The sequence below is a fragment of the Ceratosolen solmsi genome, unplaced genomic scaffold, assembly GCF_000503995.2.
Source record: "Ceratosolen solmsi marchali unplaced genomic scaffold, CerSol_1.0 scaffold16, whole genome shotgun sequence".
NCBI lineage: Eukaryota > Metazoa > Arthropoda > Insecta > Hymenoptera > Agaonidae > Ceratosolen > Ceratosolen solmsi.
In genome coordinates this window covers 336609-360477 of record NW_011948451.1, presented here as the reverse complement: position 1 = coordinate 360477, position 23869 = coordinate 336609, and the positions used below count along the sequence as shown (strand labels likewise).

At 34.6% G+C, this 23869-nt stretch overlaps 1 protein-coding gene across 1 annotated transcript; it reads right to left on the bottom strand.

Annotated features, from left to right (window-relative positions):
* Nucleotides 1-297: 297 nt before the first annotated feature.
* Nucleotides 298-23004, bottom strand: slf (C-type lectin domain-containing protein slf). Its single transcript, XM_011505081.1, has 4 exons — nucleotides 22955-23004; nucleotides 21677-21806; nucleotides 6342-6521; nucleotides 298-741 (listed from the first exon to the last, which is right to left on the bottom strand). Exons 2-4 carry the CDS (start codon nucleotides 21804-21806, stop codon nucleotides 359-361), a joined length of 693 nt encoding a protein of 230 aa, XP_011503383.1. The 5' UTR covers nucleotides 22955-23004; the 3' UTR covers nucleotides 298-358.
* Between the last annotated feature and the right edge of the window lie 865 nt (nucleotides 23005-23869).

Sequence of the window (23869 nt, the reverse complement as noted above, 5' to 3'; positions counted from 1 at the left end):
ATGTAAGAGTGTAATGTATTAAAATAAAGATTGCTTAGAAAATGATTGGACTAAGAGTATTATCCTAAAAGTAATTAACACTCGGGCTATAGGAATGTACGTTGCCTAATCGGTTAATACATTGTGCTCCATCATCCATTATAAGCGTCGTGATTTAACGAAAATAGTTCCCAAGAGAGCGTCCATCCTGAAGGTAGAAAAGTGGAAAAGGAAAGTAGAGAAAGATAAAAGAAAGGGTCGCTCTGGGCAAGAAAACGTCTCCACCAGCGAAACTGAAGAATGGAGAGAAAAAAAAAAAAAAAACGGCGGGTCTCCGCGTTCAGCATTAAACTAGCGTTTAAGGGGGCGATCCGAGGGCTTAGAGGCGGATGCCGCGGTTGGTGCTCGCCACGTAGTTGAGGAGCTCCTCGCTGTCCTCGCAGACGAAGGGCTTCTCGTGGTAGCAGGCGACGTCGTGCCAGGCGATGCCGTCGTTGTAGACGTTGTTGAGGACCGAGAGGCAGGACTCCTGGGTGCCGTTAATGTCGAATTCGGCATTGTCCGGCTGGCGGACCTTCTTGTGGCCGGTCTGGGACCAGGGGTTGAAACCCCAGCCGAGGGGCAGCTGGTTGGTCGGGGCCATCTTTTCGCGGTTGGCCGACCAGAACCAGCCGTAGATCGACTTGGGCTCGAGGTCGCGACGGTTCTCGCAGCCCTTGAAGTCGCACAGTCGACCCGATGTCCAGATGTATGGCACGTCATCTAGGGGCGAGAAAGTTCGTCATTAATGATCTTTGATTTGCTTGGCGGATTACGCGTGCTCCTTAAGGATATTCTTTTCAGCACTCGTAAAATATTACTTAAATTAAAATTCATTTTAATTTATTTTCTCAAATACTTACAGATTTATCGCCGCGCTGAATACATCAATTAAATGCGCTATCCATATATTAATAATTGGGGTCACGCGTCGAGACTTAATTATTGAATAGTCATGATCAAAATTGTCGAATTTGCGCATGTGGGCTTTAATGAAATATTTCCACCCTATGAATTTCAACGAGTATTAACGGCCCATTTGATGATTTACGATCCTCAGTCGGTTCTCAATGCAATTTCTCATAAAAATTCATTTGCAATTACGTCGGTTGTTTCAACTTACGAGCAAAATATATCTTCAGGCATTAATTAATACCAATTGGATGCCAAAATGCATTGCCAAGGGAATGAAAAATGCGGAGCCCATGTGGAGCGATCGGTTAATATTCGCGAGAATCATACAAAAGAGAGAATAAAAGTTATTGAATTCTCAAAAGTAGGGCATCTCCATAAAAATGCCGATAGATAAGATTGTGTGAGGATGTACGGCAACATGTAAAAATAACCAATACCTGCGCATGTTGGATCACAATAGTCGATCATTAAATTCGCTACGTTTGCATTGTTGATGCAATTAACACGCCAATAGATAACAAATTGTTGAGATTACATTTTCTTTTTGTTTTTACAAATTATTGAGCAACTAATGGAATTAGCTGTTGTGAAATATCAAAAATTAAATTCTGTCATTCGATTATAAAGATTCGACTAGTAATTTAATTATTATTATTATTGAATTGTGAATTTATTATGTATTATCTCGAGGAGAGCGATAAACTTTATCATTGATAAACTAATGACTCACGTAAACGATCTTAGTGGTATCTGAAGAGGTATCTTTTTGGAATATTAAAGATCTTTGATATGTGCATCAAAAACACAGAGGCATACTTCTTCTATTACAAAACAGTGTTTAATTACATTTGCAACGAATCTCCGCGAAAATATCAAAGCTCTTGAAGATGTTTAATGGATGCACATCCGCGAGAAGCTGGTCATGGGAAAGTTAGTGATTTTTTCTCGTGGCGAAAATTATGCAATCGATGTAACCAAGTGCAATCGCCAAGGCAACTTAAAGCTACTTAAGGAGCAGGATAAGAAGCTCCAAGCTAAAAATGCCGCGAGGTAGGAAAGTCTTTGGTAATTTGAATTGCCACCTGATTGGAATTGATTTCACCTCGGTTATTTATGAATGCACCGACACATTGACACTCTTTCGATCCTCTTTATATTGCAAGAGAGTTACGAGAGTTGAACAAAGTTTTCGTTATTGTGCAAATTCTCCTTCAGATTAAATTGCAAGTTGAAATTGGATGATAGAGCGGCTGGAAAAGTATATTTTTAATTCCATTTATCACAAGCCAAGCGTATAATATATTGAATAAATTTTCAGGATCATTTAAAATTGTGTTTAAAAAAAAGAATATATTTTCTGAAATAACAGTTATATATATATATATATATATATATATTGGTTTTGACATCGTGAATTATCATCTTCCTCTTCATTACATTAAACTCAAACATTTTCAAACCACTACTAACTAATCTTATCTATTTTATTTTTATGTCAAGAGTTTCAACGTAGTAATTAAATTTTATTCCAACCGATTTTTACATTTCCTACTTTCTTAAAAGCAAGTTTTCTAAAAAAAAAAAAAGTACCGTACCAAATCAATAAAAATTTTTTCAATTAATTACAACAAATATTCACCTTAAAAGGATATTATAAATGAAAAAAAAATTTTTATTTAATATACACGAAGAAGTTATAAAATAAATTATAACTGCATGATATTAAATAAATATCATTAATTTGAATATTAAGATTTTTGTTTTTGTTACTGAATTATATAAATAAATAAATATATATATATAACTGTTTAAAATTATTTTCAATATATGGAAAATTTATACGCAATTTTTATATAAATATTATGCACGAATTGTAAATGACGAGATCACGTTAAGATTATTTGGAAATAAATGGAATTAATTCGTATAAATTGCAAAGGTAAGATTAAGTTAAAAATAAATAATCTTATATTTGATAAAATATTACTTTTCATTGTAAATTTAATGACTCTATTATACAACGAGTATTGTAATTTTTTAAGTTGTTACATTTATTATGTGTATTGATAATCACGGCAATTTCATATTATTACCAATGATTGATTATCACAAAGATAACGATGTGAATATTATTAATATTTGTAATCCTTGATGATCTAAGGCAATGTAATAATGTATAATGTAAAATTTTATGAAGTATCCAACACAAGTGTTATTATAAACAAATTTACATAAAAATTAGGCGATTCGTCTTAATTGTAAACAAAATGTCATTGGTAACGAATATATGAATAAGACCTTGAAAAAAGCGTGCCCCTAACAAAGACAAACGACAATTTAAGATTTATACAAATATATACATTAGGTAAAAAATGAACGATTAACGATTATTGAGGAATTGCTTAATTATTATTAGTTTTTCGATCATTTAAAAATTTATAACGAAAACAGTTATTATTCAAAAGGATTGTCGTTTTTATTAATTTAATTTTCTTGTTTTTTTTTTTTTTTTCTAGTCGCGCCAAGTCGTTTTTTCTATAATTAATAATACCAAATTACTGTTTAAACATTTTAATGTGAAAAATATTTTAAAAAAATTATTCTTCCGATTTATGCGAAATATAATAGACAATTTATTGAAAAATTTTCAATCGAAATGTTTAAATTTTAATTTAAATCTAACAATGATTAAAAATTACATAAAATTTTTCGATCTATCGTAAAAAAGTTTTTATGCAAATAAGCTTTTTACCACTAAAGAATCATCGCGATAAATTAAATACTTTTTCCCCCTAACGATCGAATAAATAAGGAATTTAGTTATACCTATCGATTCATTCTAATGCGTTACATAACGAAATCTTTGAATTAATAAAAATAATGTGAGACACAGAGATGTCTCTTCCATAAGATATAAAAATGAGAAATACTTATGATTTTAAAGCTCATCGAAGCTTCTCCAATATAAAATTCGTATTGACAATCGATTGTTCACATCCGATCAAATGTATTTTCAATAGTATTCAACGTATAAAGAATTAACGTGTAATTCAAAGTACAAAGAATCTTCTGGTTAGATATTTTTTTCGAGTTTGTCTCCCAATTGACGTTGAATGTGATATTTTTGTAACGAGTAGTTTCATCGAGATTTATCCATTAAAGGAAATGTGTGTCGAAAGTATCGATTTCAGTCGTAGAGTCCGTTACAAATAAGCCGAGAAAAAACTTCCGACTCAAGCAGTCCCATCCCAGTCCCATATAAATTTTCTCTTTAAAATTGAAAGTTATGAGGTCATTTATGATTGGAAAACTATGGTAATGATTGTAGGAGTTCCCAGGAAAGCCGTAGGGAATCTTGCGACACGTAACGGCCGAGAATCTAAATAAAATAAAATTAAGCACCAGAAAATTTAACAATTATTCTTGCACTTTCTACGGCCATTGTGCCGTGCAATACGAAAGCGTTTGCGATAAAATGACAAAAGCGCGGCCGGGACACGCGCCGTGACGACGGCCACTTGGACAGATCGTCCTCACGTTCCACGGGAAAAGAAACATTACGAGAGTCTACGAGAGTCGTGCGAAGGTTCGTAAGTTCGAGCCAACGATGCTTTTCGTTATCGGGGGACGGCGATGATGAGAACCCGAGAGGCCATTGATTGTAGTTCGGGCAGGTGTGCGCTTCGCGATATACGGGGAGAACGGCGCTTATCGACGATCTATTTATGTCTCTCTCTCTCTCTCTCTCTCTCTCTCTCTCTCTCTCTCTCTCTCTCTTGCACCGGAGACATTAGACGAACGGAGATTTTTCGTCTAGCGGACGAGACACGAGGGACGTTAATTTTTCATAAACTTCCACACGGCTTGTAAACGCGAGCTTAATCATCGATGGTAAAATAGACTTTACTAGTTCCGGAAACATTCGATCGTGTAATTTGATTGGGCGTAGAGTAATCGAATGGGCGCACAAAATAAATGATCCTAACGTAGTGTATGGGCGATCGAGGTAAATTTACGAAATGATCGAGCAGGATGGTAAGGTAATTTACACGCGATAAGAAGTTGGAAGTAACGACGAAGAATAGCGCGATGTTGAAGTTGGAGGTAAATAAAAGAAGAAAAAAAGAAAAAAAGAAAAAAGAAGAAAAAAGTCGAAGATGATGGCGATGTAGCCTTGAAAATTCGGTGTTAACGGTCCTTCGGGTCGAGGAGGTTTCGATATAAGCTTGAGGGCCCACTGCCCACGTCCTTTACACAAATTTACGCACAAATTTAGCGACTGCTGGTGCACATAAAAGGCCTGGGCAACGAATTCGGGACATTTCTCGAGGTCGGCGCTCGAGAAGCCTTCGGTTATCCTTGCACACTTTTCCGATGTCGTTTGTTCGAATGGCATCGCGGATGAAATTTCAGAGGTTAGGCGGGGCCGTGTTAGTGAAAAATTTCACGCGACCGACAGACTGACATATCGTATTACTATGCAAATCAGCGACGAATGACTTAACGGGAATCTAAGGAAGGATCACGTTACATTACGTGGCTTCGTTAAAAAAATCGACGCGTGTCCCATTGTTTCGAGTCGGGTTTGAATTTGGGCCGGATTTTTTAGCTACGCTGTGAGAATTTCGTACGGGACAAGAGGATCAATGGCATTAATTGGCGCTTTTGACTTGTCACTAAATAACGTTGGACTTGCCTTTAAAATTCATTGCTCGCGTGAATCTGTTTGTGCGGCTCGTCGACTGCACCGAGCCTTGTCCAAATATATTGGAGTTCAATACGTTTCTCAAGCTTTATCCTGACATTTCTTCCACATCTTATAATTCTTATAATTTTTTTATAATTTATGATTATAAATGCGCAAGAAATTAAATCAAGTAATAAAATCAACGCGAGTTTTTTCATATTTAAGGTGAATTCGAACGATAGATTTCTTTCTTAATAACAAACATTTCACAACCATTCGAAGATAATGTGATAACTTTATTCTTTTTATTCTTATATATATATATATATATGCAGATATGAAAGGAAAAAAGTAATTATCTAACGTTACAAATTGCATGTATACGAGTGACTTTCTTACACAATTTAGTATGTCCCATTATATGCTTTGAGCTATTAATTTTTCCCCATTCGATACAAGCAATTTTTCTTTATTTTTTATTTTTCTTTATTAATTAATTAATTAATTAATTTATTTATTTATTTATTAATTAATTAATTAATTAATTTATTTATTTATTTATTTATTATTATTATTATTATTTATTTATTTATTTTAATAATCCACTAAATTGCTAAAAGTTTTCAATAAATTATTATATTGTTTTCAATTTGCTTTTAGCACTCTTAACCGAGTGTTTGCGTAATTCTATAATAATGTTAATTACGGTGTTGCTACATACTTTGCTGGATAAGCCTGAAGATCATATTATTCTTTTCTTGCGTCTCCAATGATACGAGATCCATACAGTATTCTCTGCAGATATTTCTAGCGTCTAACCAGTCGACTTTCTGATTTGCATGAGCCGGTACGTGACCGCTGAAGAACAAGTTGTGGCCTCTGTAGTTGAATTCCTTTGGCCCTGAAATTCCAAATTGACTCATTAGTTCGTCGAATTATCGGGAATCTTTCGGCAATTACCATCAAGCCTCGCTATATTATTTTTACGATTATTGTGCGGCACTTGAGCCTTTGTACCAAGGTTACAATTCGACGGATTAACTTTTCTCGATTACATATCTAACGTACAGTGACTACCTCTGCATTCGAATACTACTGGCTCATTATATATTCGAAAGGTGTTTATTGTATTGAAAGAGAAATAAATGAAAATTACTTTTTTTTTTCTTTTTCTTTTTCTTTTTCTTTTTCTTTTTCTTTTTCTTTTTTTTTTTTCTTTTCATCTAGGCAAAAATATTGTTCTATACATAAAATGGCCATTATAATTAATTAATAAAATTTATCCATCGATTATTACGGGCGCTCGTTTAGTACATGATATAAGGCATTAACAACGTAATTACATTAATTACATCTTTACTTATAAAGCATATAATTTTTTCTTTTTATTATTTAACTTTTATTGCCATTAATTTTTTTTATTTATTTATCACGAGAAATTTAATACAAAATACAATGATATTTTAAGGGCCAATTATTCATTATTCTTCCAAATTATCTAATAATCGATATAATAAATGTAAAAAGGCAAAAGTGTAAAAATCATTGCATTTGAATTATTTAAATCATCAGGTAAATTTACAAGCGACTATAAATAAAGATAAATAACAGCATAAATACGATCGGGACAATATTATAAATTGAATGGCCTAAGTTATTAACAATGTTCCAAATAAATTGGGTTTTCATAACTATGTCAAAACAACAATAATTGTTTAATGAAATGCGAGAATAGAAGAGAGTTTTAAAAATATTTTACCTCGAGATGCAGATTTTAACATGGCTATCGTGCCAACGAGTCACGATCGTCATTAATACGATATCAATATGATAATATATAAGCTTGTAAAACAATTATAATAATTCCATTTATTTTTCAAATATATTTGAAAAATAAATTCTTGAATAGTATGGAGAAGAGGGATGTAACATTTGCAAAATTAAATATCTTGCAAGATTAAATATCTACGGCAAAATGGGACAAAGAGAGGAAATGGAGTAAAATAACGTTAATAATCGTAAAGTCGCGAGATACAAAAAATCCAACTCCATCGAGCTATTGTAAATATAATTAATATCGATGAAAATAGGCGGCTGAGAAAACTCGGATTTAAACTACAAAATTAACATTAAAGTTTATCAAAAGATACTATTAACTGGCATTCGTGACAAATGAACATTTGAAATGAACATTGGGAGCAAAGTTTGTAATGCAACAATTGCTTTTGAGCTCGAGGGTATCGGCAAAATAAAAAGCAAAAGCGACGCGTTCGCTGCGCCAGCGATGAAAGAACAAAATTCTCTAGCCCGTGTGTTTTCATCTCGCATATTGCGCGCGCGCAAACTACCGATGCATGTTGCAGCATTCATCGTGACGCCCGTTGTTCCTTACATGGAATGCACACGACTCTATTCTCAAAGGTCCACGGGTCAAGCGTTTCGCCAACGTGTCGCAAGAACTTGGCAAACCAAGCAGCCAAGAGCCGGAGCAATCAGCGATTAAATAACTTTGGGGGACAGCGACGATGATGGCGAAGTCGTGAATTTGCGAGATCGCTAACAACGTTGACTTTGATCGCTCTCACTCACTCTTTAATCGACATGTTTGATTAGGCTGAGATCTTGTTAATGCGCGGGTGGAACGCTTCTACGTAGCCTATTCAATCATTAATTCAATCATGTAACCATATTCTCGCTATAATATACTGATAGAGAATCAACATTATTATTTTATTATTTTAAATAATTTGCACGTTTGAAATGTTCTGCTGTAAAATCGAGGCACAGCTTCACTGTTCTGACAATGTGTCGAACGATTGCCAAAGAAGCGAATCCATCGCTCAACAATTATGGAAAAAACAACGTGACTGTATCTGTATACTAATGCGCAAATAGTGTGATATTATTTGGCATCGACTTTGAATCATTTGAACATTTAATGTTTCCAATTGATGTGATCGTATTCATCATTTGCAAGCAGTCAATTGTTCATCTCCAAAAAATGAAAATTATTATTTAAGCTTAGAGAAACGAATGATTTTTCGCCATCGAGTGTCCTCTTATATCAAAATTGTTGGCTTTACGGAATGTGAATTAGCCGGGACTCATCGTCATTAGGACTCTATCGCCGCGAACAATCTGTTTGATTTTTATTTTCAATGCATACGAGGAGAAAGTCTCTAGGAAAAATATTCTAAGCGAACACCGCCGCTATAGATAGCCTAATGATCTTATTCGACTAGTTGATCAAGACTTCGGTCTATACGCATCGGCTCTTAGTGTAATGTGTAAATGACACACACACACACACACACACGCACGCACACGCACACGCACATGAAAAACAATTATAATTCATTGATAAACAACGTTCTGTCGTCAATAAAATGTCGAGATGTACTATTATATTTATGTTCTAATGTATTTTCGATGACAATTGCTTGATTAAAGTCTTCAAATAATGTGAAATATTAAAATTTCCTTGGAGCTTCAAAAGCCATCTCTACGACCAAGCATTATTATTATTTCAATCAACATTTTCCAACAAATTAATATACGAAAATATAGATAATATATTAGCATAATGTATTGTAAAATAGCCGTAATTAAATTTCAATTGAATGCAAAATTTTAATAACTAGTGCTTCAGCACCATTACATTTCAAAGAAAAGTTATATACTAATTTATTATTTTCTTATGAAAGTATAATACCTAGCAAATTGTGATGAAATTTGTAATACAAGTCCAAATGATGAAATACTTGAAAACTCAAGAATATAATAACAATTAGTTGTAAAATTAAAAATTTTTGTTTCAATTTATCGATTAGATTGGCAAATAATTCTAAAAGAGTATGTATATAATACCTTCGTTATAAACCAAAACAAACAAAAAAAAAAAAACAAATCAAAAAACAAAAAAAAAACAAAAAAAAAAACAAAAAAAAAAAAACAAGAAAAAAACAAAATAAAAACTATGAAAATTCTTATGCTTGAAGAAATCATATATGAAATACGAGTAAAGAGAATGGCTTATGAAATTAAATTTAATCATAGTCTAATTATTAGTTAAACTATAAACGACGTACTCCATTATATATGCATAAATTTATATTGATTTAAGTGTTTGTCTATTTCTGAGAAAAGTTATTTTAATATAAATTTTTCATTGCGAGTAAAATTTTGTTATAACTTAATTTCATATTAATTAACAGTTCGTCGTTCCATTATAGCTCAATTTATTCGTAAATATATAGTTGGGGCATATTTATAGAGAATTGTTATTATAAAGTAAATGCGAATGATTTCAATCATTATTATGGGCTCTTAACGAGTAATTTAAAAATTATTTTGCTTCAAATGAAATACCACGTCTTCAAAGTAGGTGAGAATAAAATGAAATGAATAAAATGAAACTCGGCTCACTTAAATCGTACTATTTCAAAATATTTGAAGGAATCTACGTATCATCGAGCAGCTCGCCGTATTATTAGATAAACTTCCGACTAATCAGTACGTAAGTGGCAATTTGAATAGCTAAGTGGAGAAATGAGTAAACGAGAAATACGGATTTATGTAAATTTCCTAGATGTGCTCCTCGGGAATTTCGAATTACCTAATTACCAATACTGAAATAAGCCTTTTAAGATGCTCGTACTACGCTTAAAATGCATAATCAGCTTTCGATTTCGCGTCCGAACTACACGTGTTTACGAACTGCAGATACTTACATCCTCCGTCTACGTTTCATTCCGGGAGTCGCGCTCAAAGTGGAACGATAATGCGTAAGAATATTCGTCGGCGCGAGAAAGTCTTCGCGAGAAAGATTCTCTTGGTTGTGCAGGTGCTCGAGATTCGGCTGCCGTCAAGTAGAAAGCCAAGAGAAAGATGCATCGGACATGCAAATTTGATTAGTAAACAAAGAGGCAATTTCTTCTTCGCGATGAATAGTGTGATCGATGCTCGCTAAGGCACACTAACACTAAGGCTACGAAAGCTAGTTGGTTCGCCTATTGCCAAGGTGGAAAATTCGGTTATTTCAACGTGGACCGTGTTTTCTTTCGCTTTGAATAATATTCTTTAACCGAATGTAGCTCGCTTCGAGAATCGGGTTTTTCTTCATACTTCTTCTTTTTTTCCTTCTTATTCTTCTTCTTCTTCCTCTTCTTCTTCCTCTTCTTCTTCCTCTTCTTCTTCTTCTTCTTCTTTTTTTCTTCTTTTTTTTTTATATTTGAGCATCAGGAATCTCGACGCTACCTTTCGTGACCAAAGGCAAGGCTTTTAAAAGAGCCAAGCAATGCCAGTCTGATTTATTAACGTTTGAGGTGAAATTCGGGTATTATTTTTTCATAATTTATAACGTATGCTGAAGATTTTTGAAATTTGAAAGCCTGAATTATTTGTAGCTTAAGAGAGGTTATTTTACGATATGCAAGTGCCAAAAAGTATTGATATTAAACGAGAATTTTAATATTTCATGTTATATCGAACGAGAAGATCGTCCTACTTTTTTTTTTTTTTTTTTTTTTTTTTTTTTTTTTTTAATCGCTTTATCACTTCAAAATACATTTTTGAAATATCGCTGAAATCTTATGAAATCATAAGAGACAAACAATAAATAAATACTTTCCGTACTAGTACACTGAAGAAAAACTCTCTGCTAAATATTAATTATTAATGTACTTTATGCACATGCGTAAACGGTCTTAATCTTCTATCTATAAATAATTACTATTTAATATGCTCTAATGATACTTTAAAAAAAAAAAAAAAAAAAAAAAAAAAAAAAAAACATTAGAATTTGCAAATACTCTATCAAATAATCCTATTGTAGATTAAGAAAACAGAAATTAAAAATTCAATAAGATAAATAAATCAAGATATATATATATATATATATATATATATATAATGGCTTAATTATTTTGCGAACAACTTTCATCCAAACAATGTATATGAAATTGCTAAATATCAAATACATATTTTAAAGAATTTCTTTCGGTTAAAATTTATCATTATAATTCTATTTCTCTATCGTCTGACATTTAAAAGAGATATTTTTGTATGATGGAACGAAACAAAATACCAACAACAAAACAAAACCACAAAAATATGATCTTATCTCCCTTATCTACATTATCTACATAATCTACAATTAATAACTGTCAAATATCTAATTTTACATAATATAGTTATAATAATGACAATTAAAGTTTTTGTGTAACAGAAATTATAGTAAAATTGACGTTCGACAATAAAAAATACCAATCAGAATATCATCGAGCAAACGAATTTCTGTGAAAAAATATAATTTTAAAAGTATTTTAATGTTTTTCATTGGAACACGGTGTCATTGCTATTTTATTTATCATAGCTACAAATATACTTACTTTTTGTAATGCTGTGTAGTTTATTAGCTTATGCGAGTACGTGAGTAACTTAAGTAATTCCAAAATTCAAGCTAAACTTTATGCCACAATGAAAATAAATTCGAATATATCGTATAATTAGTTTGAGAATTTATAAAAGCGATTCTGAGACAGTCGCCATATAAAAATAGTCACTCTAATAATTCACAATTAAATGCTTACGCTTTTTTATCTTTGTCTTTTTCCTTTTTCTTTTCTTTTTTGCTTTATCGCATATTAAACACTCTTATCTTACCGCCATTGCTTATAATCGAAACACGCGCGCGCGCGCGCGCACAGACACACACACACACACACACACAAAAGAATTATACTCGCCGCATAAATTATACAATTATAAAGCCTCATTAAACGCGCATCAAACAGCGGCAATTTCCCTGAAAGTTAATTTTTCGAAGGCGTTCGCGTGCTTGGGCATGGAGCATCTGGCAATTAACCTAAAATAATTGACGGACAAGCCATAGGAGGAGACTCATCGGGAGAATTCTAGGACGCGAAACGCGCACTCTTTCTGGACTATGAGCGTGTGATTTCCTGCCGGCGAGAACAATTATCTCGTACGACTGATTCGCCGAGGCGCGAGCACAATGCCTCCGGCCAGCAATTATATCTTATATCCTTCCCGATTATGTAAAACGCCCCCGCATCCTATCAATCGCATCTTATTCCCTTTTGCCGTGCAATGACTCCCGGTGACAGCGGAGCATCTCAATCGGCCTCCATTGTTCCCTCATACTTTCCAACTAATTGAACGAATTGCATTTGCTGTTTGGCTCTAAGTATCACGACTGTCTCGGTCTATGCTTCACTTTATTTTGCATTTGGTCGAGGAGCAACGATCATTGGCATTCATTTATTCAATATTGATTAGTGATGAAAATACGGGAAAAATAAAGAAAATAGACTTTTCATTCCCTTTTAGCATGAGGGCACGATTCATTGACGTTGCAGGCAAAAAATTGAGAAGAAATTGACAGTAATGAGCCAAGATTTTCAATGAGCTTTCACAACCAGAGAGCGAGGGATAACTTGAAATTAAAGACAATGAAGAAGCAACCACAACTTAGAGACTATTTTCTTTTTTAAAATGTCGACGACATTAACCTTATCGTTGAAATCATCAAGTGATTTACAAAGAAAACCTTTACCACTCCACTGACCGAGTAAAGAAATTTCAATTAAATTTCACTAAAATCGAATGCCTTATTATTAATTCGGAACTTCGGTCACTTCAACGTATAAATATTCATAACAGGAAGCTTTTGTTGACCATTTGTCTGCCTTTCACTTCATTTACGATAATTAATCGTACATTTTATTTAAATTTAAATGGGAGATTTTTCAAGCGATTAGCGATAAGCTAGATTATGGATAAACTTAAAACATATAATATAATATATAACTATATAACAATAATATATAACTTATATAAATACATATACAAATAAACAAATAGGATGATGCATTATGCGATGAAAGAGCAGATTGTCTCGAGACCCTGAAACACTACGTATTGTCGTTGATTTCTCGCGCTCCCATTCCAAATTGCACCTAAACGATATTGGTCCTTTTGCCAGCCGTGAATGTCACGAGGATTGGAAAAAATTGGATTGAATTGATTTGCATTGGATTGGATTTCGGGCCAAAGTCGAAGAACTTTGCGCACGCGCGAGTCCTCTTATTACACGTACGTGGCGGCATCGACTCGCGGGCGAATGTGCGTATTCGCCGCTTTCGTAATTGACGGCGCCTCTCTCGCAAATTCTCTTATCGACTGCATAAAAGGAGTCGGCACTGCTTGCGAAATTCCTCGGGCAGCTTCGCTCTTACGCTCTTGAGCGTTTTTGCAGGCGCGCGAGTCAGGTTGCATCAGCGGCTGCTCTAGACGTCGGCAGCGCGAAATTTAACGAGGCTTCGACGATGCCGTAGCCTGACCTTTATCCGAGCCTCTTATCGGATTTTATATAAGCCCCTTCCCTGCTGCCGAATCTCCGATTTATTTTTATATATTCGCACCGACGCGACTTTAGCCGCTACTTTTGGGCTTTGCTGCTTTGGCTGCGCGAATTCACGTCTATGACGAACATTTGGACTTTGGCTCTTTATTTAGCCGACATTCCAAGGAGAATTATATTATACCGAGAAAATATTATTCCGATCATTTTAAAGTACTATGTGCAAGTGCATTATTTATAAATTGCTCTATTGGATTGCTTCTCTTGAGAAATTTAACTGCCTTTACAAACATATTATCAGGCGTATTCGCGACATTTCAAACTTCATAATCATTATTCATACAATTATTCTTCAAGCTCTCGAATAAAATCGAATTCTATCGTCTATCCATTATTATACGAGCAATCGTTAATTAATTAAGAAGTATAGTAAAGTTGTGCAAATAAAAAAGAAAATAAAGAAGAAGGAAGAAATTGTACAAGTTGCGATGTGATCAATTTTATATTACACTTTCATTTTTTAATCCTTTCCAACTAATAAAATATAAAGTTAATCTTTCTTATTTAATTACAATGAAAGGTGTACCATCAAAAACATTGATATGACACAAAAATTTTCAATTTCCGACGACTATCCGCGTGTTTTAATAAACAATAACTAATCATTATTATTATTACATCGCTTTAATTCAATTAGTTTTGCAAATTTATAATCTATTTTGTCATCTTAACTTATACGATAGGGAAACAATATCAGAGTAAAATAGCGACAAAAGTATTAAAGAACCGAGAGAGTCAACAGTTCGGATAATAATTAATTACATACCATCGCATGAATAATAATGTATAATTAAAACTGGCGCATACGTGAGGGTGCGTGTGCGCGTCTATACTAATGCATACGTTTTTAAAAATCTTAATAAGTTAAAAGCGAACATCAAAATTTGCATACAAAACAGCATTGCTCACTGACTCGTGTGTCAACATGCACATACACATCGTACACAACTACGAATGTCAGGCCCAATCGTTTGTATTGTACTACAACTGTCGCTATCATTCTTTAATTTATCGATTTTTTTTTATCTCCTTTATTGAATTTTTTAGCATGCATTAAATGTTCATTTATACAAGCTTTTTAAATCGATAAATTTCAAAAATATTTCACAAACAAGGCGTATTAACGTAAAATTTGTCTTTCGAAATCTCAAAAAAAAAAAAAAAAAAAAAGAAGAAAAAGAAGAAGAAAACACACACACGTACACACACACGCACACACGCACACGCGTGCAAAAATTCTATCTTTCTGCTACGATAGAAAAAAAAAGAAAATATTATAAATGTAGAAAATATTATGTAATTTTTATATTACCTCTTGTACAACAATACACTTTTTCTTCCAGAGTTATTACAAAAGGACAAAAGCTAAAGGAATTTTATAAGCATTTGCAAATTCATTTATCGCATTCTATCTATTACCAAAGCCGAATCTTTTGTCAACAATGCTGCATGGATAATAAATTGAGTGCGATCCATGTCGCTTAATGAATCTGACGATTTACGTACTTTAATCTCTGTAAGAACAACCTAAAATTTAGTAAGATAATGCTGTATTAAAATAATCATCGAGCAGTATGAAATTTGAGACAAAAGATTAGCGATAAAATCAGCACGACCTCTCCCCATCTCTCTCTCTCTCTCTCTCTCTCTCTCTCTCTCTCTCTCTTTCACTTTTATATTCATTTCGTCTTTACTTTTCTCTTTCTCTTTTATTATATCTATTATCAGTCTAGCAAAGTGTTAATAGATACATACTCGTATATGAAACCACGAGGACGTCTCCTTACGCAAGTCCCTCGCGTTACCTACATCCTCGCGAGGGTCAACGTCGTGACTCCTTGCCTTCATAGACGTAATACCTTTGCGTCGCTTACATTACGGGATCATTAGCCACATACCCATAATCAAGTACTCCCATACTTTAGGGGTTTGAAGACTCTCGTATTAGATTTAATATCAAGTTAAAAAGTTATCCGTTAAGGAATTACTAATTTTTTTTTTCTTCTATCATCGATCCAAACATCAGATGCTATTTTACAGAAGTGGTGCTTCGATTCTTTAAAATTTCCAAGGACATCGATATGTTGGGCAATTTTACGCTTGGAGACACATGGGAAGCACAATCGACATTTAAAATTCAGTTTTTCCACTTTGAGTAATCGACAAAATCAGGCGATCGCCTATAGAATTGAAAATAAGGAAAAGAAGAAAAATTAACGATGATTAATTTTGCATTCAGTCGTCGCATATTAATTAATAGCTTTTACGATAAAAAGTCGAAATTTATTTGCGATAAGTCCTACATTGCATTCCCACTAATTCTAGGCCTTATCGATGAGAAAAAAGAAAGTCTCAGACAAAATGTCACCGTAGCTCAATGTATCCAAACCATAAAGTCACCTTTTCGTTGCGTCTCCAATTTAAGAAACTCAAGCATTTCTTCATTTCAAGCGGCTGTTAATTTTATAAAAGAAAGTTCCCGCGTAAAGAGTAATGATTAAACATAGAATGTAAAGCCATTTATTCACCATACATATATTAAAAATAAATACGTTTAAACGAAGATATATATATATATATATATATATATATATATATTCCCTTACCGTGGTTCCCCACGACTTTTTTTGCCATTCCAACACTTACTTATGATTAGAATATTTGCTTTTTAATATGGCTCTAATACAATAGGCGTTCATTCTCATTATTTTTCACTCTTAAATGTATCGTAACTTGTTTATACTATAGTCATGATGTTTTTATAACGATCGTTCGCTTTAAATAGCAATGCTGACTTTATCGATGCCAATATATTAGATAAAAAAAAAAAAATCTGTGTAAAGTAATGAAATAAGAAGATTAATGAAACAATGATTTATCTTATAATATATATATATATATATATATATATATTGATACGAGATAATAATTAATGTTCATGAAAACCTGACGATAAAAGCAATCGATCCAATTGTAATAATATCTATTATTGTATATATTTATCTCGGCAATTATAAAGAATATTAATATTACAGATACAGACTGGCATAGCCTGTGAAAAATTAGAAATCGACGTGGCTACTCGAAAATACAGACTTTTATAAATAAATTAATAGCAAGTTTTAACGACGGAAGTCGAAAAAAATTTATAAGAAAGAAAGAAAGATAGACAGACACATTCAGGGCATCAATATTTCAATGGCCGCTGGTACGTTGGTATTTAAAATTTCTTTAAACTCTCGTGGCGCTGCTTTAAAGGCTATAAGTTTTTTAACTTACGCATTACTTATACCAAGTGAAGTAAGATTTTGATATTTGTCAGACGGCTAAATAATCATACGAGATGTGGAGAATTTTTATCGCGACGATCAAATTTAACTACTGAATGCTAGAAAAAGATTTCGACAGAGAGTCGAGAGACGTGTCCAGTCGTAATTACGAAATATTACCGTTGAAAATAAGATTCTACGCCTTACATATTACATATAGCACAGTAAATGGAATAAATTGAAAACGAGTTTTTTTAATTCTTTAATTTTAACCTTATGATTAATTAATTATATGTATATCATTGTGCCATAAATTCTAATAAAAAATTATAATGTTTCTATTGCTGTTTTCATTAAGAATATCAAATGTATTTTGTGGAGCCATTTTAATTGTCCGTAAAAGTTAATTTCGTATTAAAAAAAAAAAAAAAAAAAAAACAGTAAACAATAAAAATTAGGAAATATAAGGATTGTTCTTTTTTTTATTCATTTGCTTTTTATTCAATAATTACGTTTCATATATTCTAATGATAATAAATAATATGTAGGAGAGAATATTTTTCTATCCCTTCGTCAGGTATAATCTATAACTCATAATATGGATGCGATGCATTACACAATACATCGTGAGTTCAAAATAACTAATTAAAATTATTTATATATATAAAGATTATTTATATTAATATTTAAAAATATTTACCTTTTAAATAATTTACTTTTTATTCGAAGCCGATATATTATCGTGGGAAATGTAATGTACGTGCGAAAAGGAAGCAAAAGTTATTACAAAACTTGTGCAGAATTAAAACGCGAACGTACTTCATGACTAAATAATTCGCTCAATTTCAGAAAAATAGTTGATGCTGTAAAGAAAAATAATGCAATAATCGCGCACATAATATTAAACATGCATTTTTAAGACAGAAAAATTAATAAAAACGTTAATAATTTATATGGATAACAATTCAATACAATAACATTAGACGAAAAATATTTAAGCTTCTTTAAAAAGCCAAACTTTTTATGTATATGAATTTTCTATAAAATCAATAGTCAAGCTTGGCAAAGTTGGAAGGACAAAAATAAAAATTTGCGTCAAAGCAAGATATTGGAAAGTTTCGTAAAGTTCTTTGAAAATTACCTTTAACTGGCGTTCGTAATAATTCAAAAGTTATTCGTTTATCTCTCACTACGCCTTTACTTTACGAGTTCCATTTGTAAATTTAATTATTCTATTCGTTGTTTCCAATTCAATTCCAAAAAGCTTCATTACCTCGATCGATTGTTCCCCCCCCCCTTCCCTTCCCTTCCCTCTTTTTCGTTTTATTCTTGTTTTGCTTTTATTTTATTTACTATTATTAATTAAGACATTCATTCATGAACGTATTTTATTGAACTTACTGTACTTTAGATTGAGAGTAAATTTGAAAAACACCGTAATGCAACGATTTATTTTACTTTAGAAAATCCAATCGCATATCTTTATCTACTATTCTTCCACTAATACATCCACCATAGGAAGCGCATTCCCTTCATATCGCATGAAAGTTTTAATAATAATAAAACACGGTTTAGCCAACTATAACAAACATAAAAAGCTATAAAAATTTCGTTTCACTCGTCAAGAATTTTATTATTAATTTTTACATATTCCGTTAATAATTTATAACCGTTTTAAAATATTGCTCGACGTCTTAATTCTACGGGAAACAGCTGAATATTGTAAGTTACAAAAGCTCTCCACTCGAGTAGCTTCGTAATAAATGTAAAAAGCCAATAAGAGACTAATAAAGTCTATGTACATTTTAATAAAATAGTACATTAAAAGTACGATAATCCACGTACTTTAGTAGTGTCCTTAGGCATAAAGTTTAATGGCCAATTGTTAGTGCCAACGCATTTATCAGGATGCTAAAGGCTAAAGGAAAATGTTGCTCTTTTGCAAGGGAAAGTCGACGTGCCTGTCGAAAGTCGGCAAGAGCGAAGGCGGAAAAGCGGCCGCCGTTTATAAGTCGCGTAAGCCCGGCTCCATCCAGCCTTCCCACCTCGAACGCGTCAAGCTCCTTGCACAAAGTTCTTGCCGATTTTTCGCGAAATAATTGCTTGTCCAAGTGGGCCGTGTGCAAGAAGAAAGAAAAGGGCGTTTTGTTTTCGAATGAGAAAACCGTGCGACCGCTGAAAGCATCTCGGGAATTAGCCGCATGGAGTCGAGACTGCCTTTGTTGATGTTGACGAGCGAGTATCGCAGCCCGTGAAGAAAGTACACGGCTAAGATTTACGCGGTGAAACAGCATCCGGACCATCCGGAGGCTAAAAACGAGCGTTCGCTCGTCGTTGACGCGCCTATGAGAAATCATACCTCGTGCCCTTGAATCTATAATAGACAAGACCGAGTCCTCTTTTGGTTGCTTTTTCTTCGCGACTCAGCTTCCGTTGATATTGACAGATTAAATTTACGGCTTAAGCAGAGGTTTTGATGAATTTATCGTCTCAGCGAGTAAATGTGATTTTTGTTATGAGAAATACACGCACGCAGACGAAAATGCGGATAATCGTGAATGCGAAAGATTATGCTTGAAATTTTCTTGTCTTCGTTGAGATGTCAAACGTAACTCTAACTATAGTCTCGCTAAACTAATTGTTTAAAGTGGCGAATGTTGATATAAATAACCGGTAATAATAATATGCGGATATCATTTGAGATTCTTAATATATAAATGCGATTAGATGGTGTGCCGCTGTTATTATTAAATGTTTATTATTAAAAATTAGATTAAGTTTCAATGCCTTAAAATGAATTTTCATCGATTGAATTTCTACTGATTGAATGACAGTGTATGCATACAATGCATTTATATGTATTAATCGAAAGCCTTATTAATAATAAATATTTGTTTAAAAATTCAATGGCAAGTCTGAATAAATCGTTGACGCACGAGTGGTAAGATCATTTTCATAAACCCTGAATTGTAATTTAACTATGCATTAGCTACTTCGAAACAATATAGTTTCTCATAAACACTTTATCAATAAAATCTTGTAATTTCAAGTAGATGCTTAATTATAGTTTTATTTAGGTTCTCAGATTATTAGCGTTCAACTAGACAACGATATCTACGTAAAACCAGATAATCTTCCAATCAAATAATTGTATGGTATGTTCTCAATAATGTTGTTAGCGATGTGTGAAAATGCCGCTATTCTCCTTAATGTTTTGAAAAACAAAGATTAGTGTAGAGAGACTAATATTACATGCTGATGCGTATATAAATTAATTAACAAATCATAAGTTCATTGAAAGCGCAACAGAAAATAATTTTGCACGACAGTCATCTAATTGCTATCCATTCGATCAATTACATCCTGCGTATAATATATATTCTCCATAATTTATTCGCATTTTCCATGTTTTTATTCCCGCTATTCCGGCTATTCCCAGAAGCAGAGAACATTACAATGAAAATCTTCGCTAATGAATATAATCCCAATGAGCGCAGTAAAGCCATGTCATACCCCTTGGCCAGCATGATAAATTATATTATCGCTCGGAGATTAACGACGCGTGCTTTTGTCTTCTTACCGCAACGCGTTCAGCAGAATAAGGTCATTCAATTAGACGGATCGAATTGTTAGATTCGATTAATTGATTAGAGGATCGTAAAGTAGGATTCACTCGCGTCGCTACTTATCGTCATTAATTAGCTAGTGCGCGCGCGGCCTTTGACAATCGTCTCGGCAGTCAATTACACGCACGGATGTTCACGGCATGAAAAATCGTGCGCGACGAGCGTGATGGAAGGTTCGCCGTTAAAAGGGTTCGATAAGTTTTTAACAGCACGAGAGCGAGAGTGAAGAGCGAAGTTACGATGTCGTAGTGCGATAGAGATTTCGCGTTTCTAAAGCAAAAGTAAGGCGATGTCGAGGTGCTTTGAACGCTCCCCATTGTCCCCCCCCCCCCTCCCGCCAAATCATCTCCCTTCACTACCATCTCCACCTTCCGTCACCCGCCACCATTCCCTCCACAAGTCCTCAACCGCAACAAAGTTACTTCTCAATAGCGCGCTTATTTCTCGTTTCTTTTTCAAATAGAATTTCTCAATCTATTCCGCCCGAATTGGCTAATTGGTCGCGATGGTCTCGGACAAGGCTAATCGACAATGTTTAACTATCAATTGGAGTACATTGAAATTCATAAGCCAAAAAGTTCCGTATCTTGGTCCGGCGCGTTAGCTTTCCGTCACCTTACACCCTTCGTCCCGAAATTCTCCCCACCCACCTCATACCATTATAGCATTAAAAGACATTAAAAAGAGCGCAGTGGCGATAAAGCAAATAGGAACTCACTGTTGGCGCACTTCTGCGGCACCGGTAGGGACAGAAATCTGCCAGGGCGGTTGCTGTGGGGTCGCACCTCGCTGATCGCGGCATTTGCGTACGCCGCCAAAGCCACCAGGAGCAGCGGCAGCAGCATCATCTGTGTAATCATCGATAAGACTATTATATAATTTTTTTTTTATTATCGTTCGGGGAAGGCGTGGACGGTGCGTCCCATTCTTTTTCGTGTTCGCGGGATGAGATCGAGGCGGCTCTTCACGCTCAATCAACTTTCTTGAGAATCTTATAGTGCCAGGCCATTCTACAATGTTTACTGGCTTATTTGAATCGTCGGCATCTCGTATCGCGTACTTTTATCTTTGAATGCGAGGGAATAAGTAATGGGGGAAATAATTAAAAGGGGAACGATATCTACGATTGATATTATCTGCGCTGCTCTCGCTTCCGCGTTTCGATCAAAGAGTAAAATACGCGACAATGCCTAACAAATTAAAGTGTAAGTTGTCCCATGGCTATTAGCAAATAAATAATAGCGATAATAATGATGAGGCAGGCGATTTAAAATTTAAAACAAATCATTCCAACGCGTACATATTTCGTAAATAAATGAAAGGTTTGGCTAAGTTACGCGATATTTTCGTCATGGAAAAATTAAAAAAAATAGTCGCGACTGCAGCGAGTGTTTCTACGAAAAAAAAAAAGAAAAAAGAAAAAAAAAAGAAAAATGAAAAAACAAACATAAACATCATTAATAAATTTTGCAATGATGTATCGTGACAAAAATCTATAATTATTTTTAGATATAATCATTTAGAGGTGAAAAGTCTGACAAACTCAAGATCTTGAGCGTTATGTATACAAAACTGTGATCCACCGGTCGGGAAAGACAATAAAAATTCGGTTGCACCGGGAATTGAATATCGAAGTGTTTGTGTGCGTGTTTGATAGAGGGACATTGTATGAGAGACTGGGGGCGAGAGGGGAAGGGGATGGTGGTGGTGGTGGTGGTGGTGGTGGTGGTGGTGGTGGAGGCAGGAGCAACTAACGTACACTAAATCAATATTAAATGTGCTGGGATTGGAAGCGTCAGCTTGAGCTTCGTCGAGCACACTTTCAGCACGAGCTCGCTCGCTCGTCGCCTCGACCCAACGAGTGTAAAGAGTCTGCGGCACGGAGCGACTGAATTCTTAAAGGGCCAAAGCTCGATTAAAAGCCTGATGAATGATGGTGGTGGGGAACGAGAGAATAAAGAAAGGCACGGAGGGGAGCCACGGAGCCGACACTCACCTTGCACGGGAAAATCGAGGACTCGGGCTGACTCGCTTATAAGAAACTGTTAGCTTATGGAGAGACGGGCACCTTCGCCGTCGCTTATATAGATGTGGTCCCCACCAGGACTGTTGGGTCCCATCCCACCATTACGAGGGCCCGTGCGTAAACCGCTCGCCAGCCCCATCCTCGGCCGTTTCTGACCTCACGCCTTACCCACGAATTGCCGCGGCTCCCTCCTCGTATCGCTGGACCACGAACCCGACCCACATCTCTCATCATCGTATCCGGTCTCCGAAGCGGAAACCAACGCTATCAACATACGGCGCATTCGTATTGACTAATTGGTGTACCTAACGTCCACGCCCCTCCAACCCCCGTAATCCACCGATCAAACAAGATTGTGACCGAGATTTCATTTCGGACTTTAATACTTACAATTGTCCGTGTCTTAAGTGCACTCGATCGGCTCACCTCGATGACATAACTTGGCCGTACCTCGTCGACTTCAGTCACTGCACTCTGCCGTAATAATAATTTATCAACGAAATGTTGTGAAAACCGTTTGGATTTCGGGTGCCCTCGTCGCTTTCCCATCTATCGATCTTAGGAACAAATTATGCTGTCGCGAACATGGAGTTTCAAGTGAGATGAGCACCTCGGATAAAACCGTGGCTATTAATTTTCGATTAGAGCGATAAGTATAAAATTACCGAGCATTCACGAGCGTTCACGAATGAATAACATGAAACGTCAAATGGTGATATAATGGTTAAGGGCGAATGGATATTGTGAGTCGAATCGTTTGTAATTATTTGACATCGACGCGCAGTTTCGTAAAAATGCGTGAACTTGTGAGCGACGTTATCGATTAAGCAGATAATCTTACAAGATGTATGGAATTTTATATAATAATGATGTGCTATGGTATGG

Coding starts and splice junctions, on each gene's coding strand:
- slf (XM_011505081.1), bottom strand. CDS start 21,806: ATGATGCTGCTGCCGCTGCTCCTGGTGGCTTTGGCGGCGTACGCAAAT. Junction 6,522..21,676: donor GCCGCAGAAGTGCGCCAACA/GTGAGTTCCTAT, acceptor TTGGAATTTCAG/GGCCAAAGGAATTCAACTAC. Junction 742..6,341: donor CTTCAGGCTTATCCAGCAAA/GTATGTAGCAAC, acceptor TCTCGCCCCTAG/ATGACGTGCCATACATCTGG.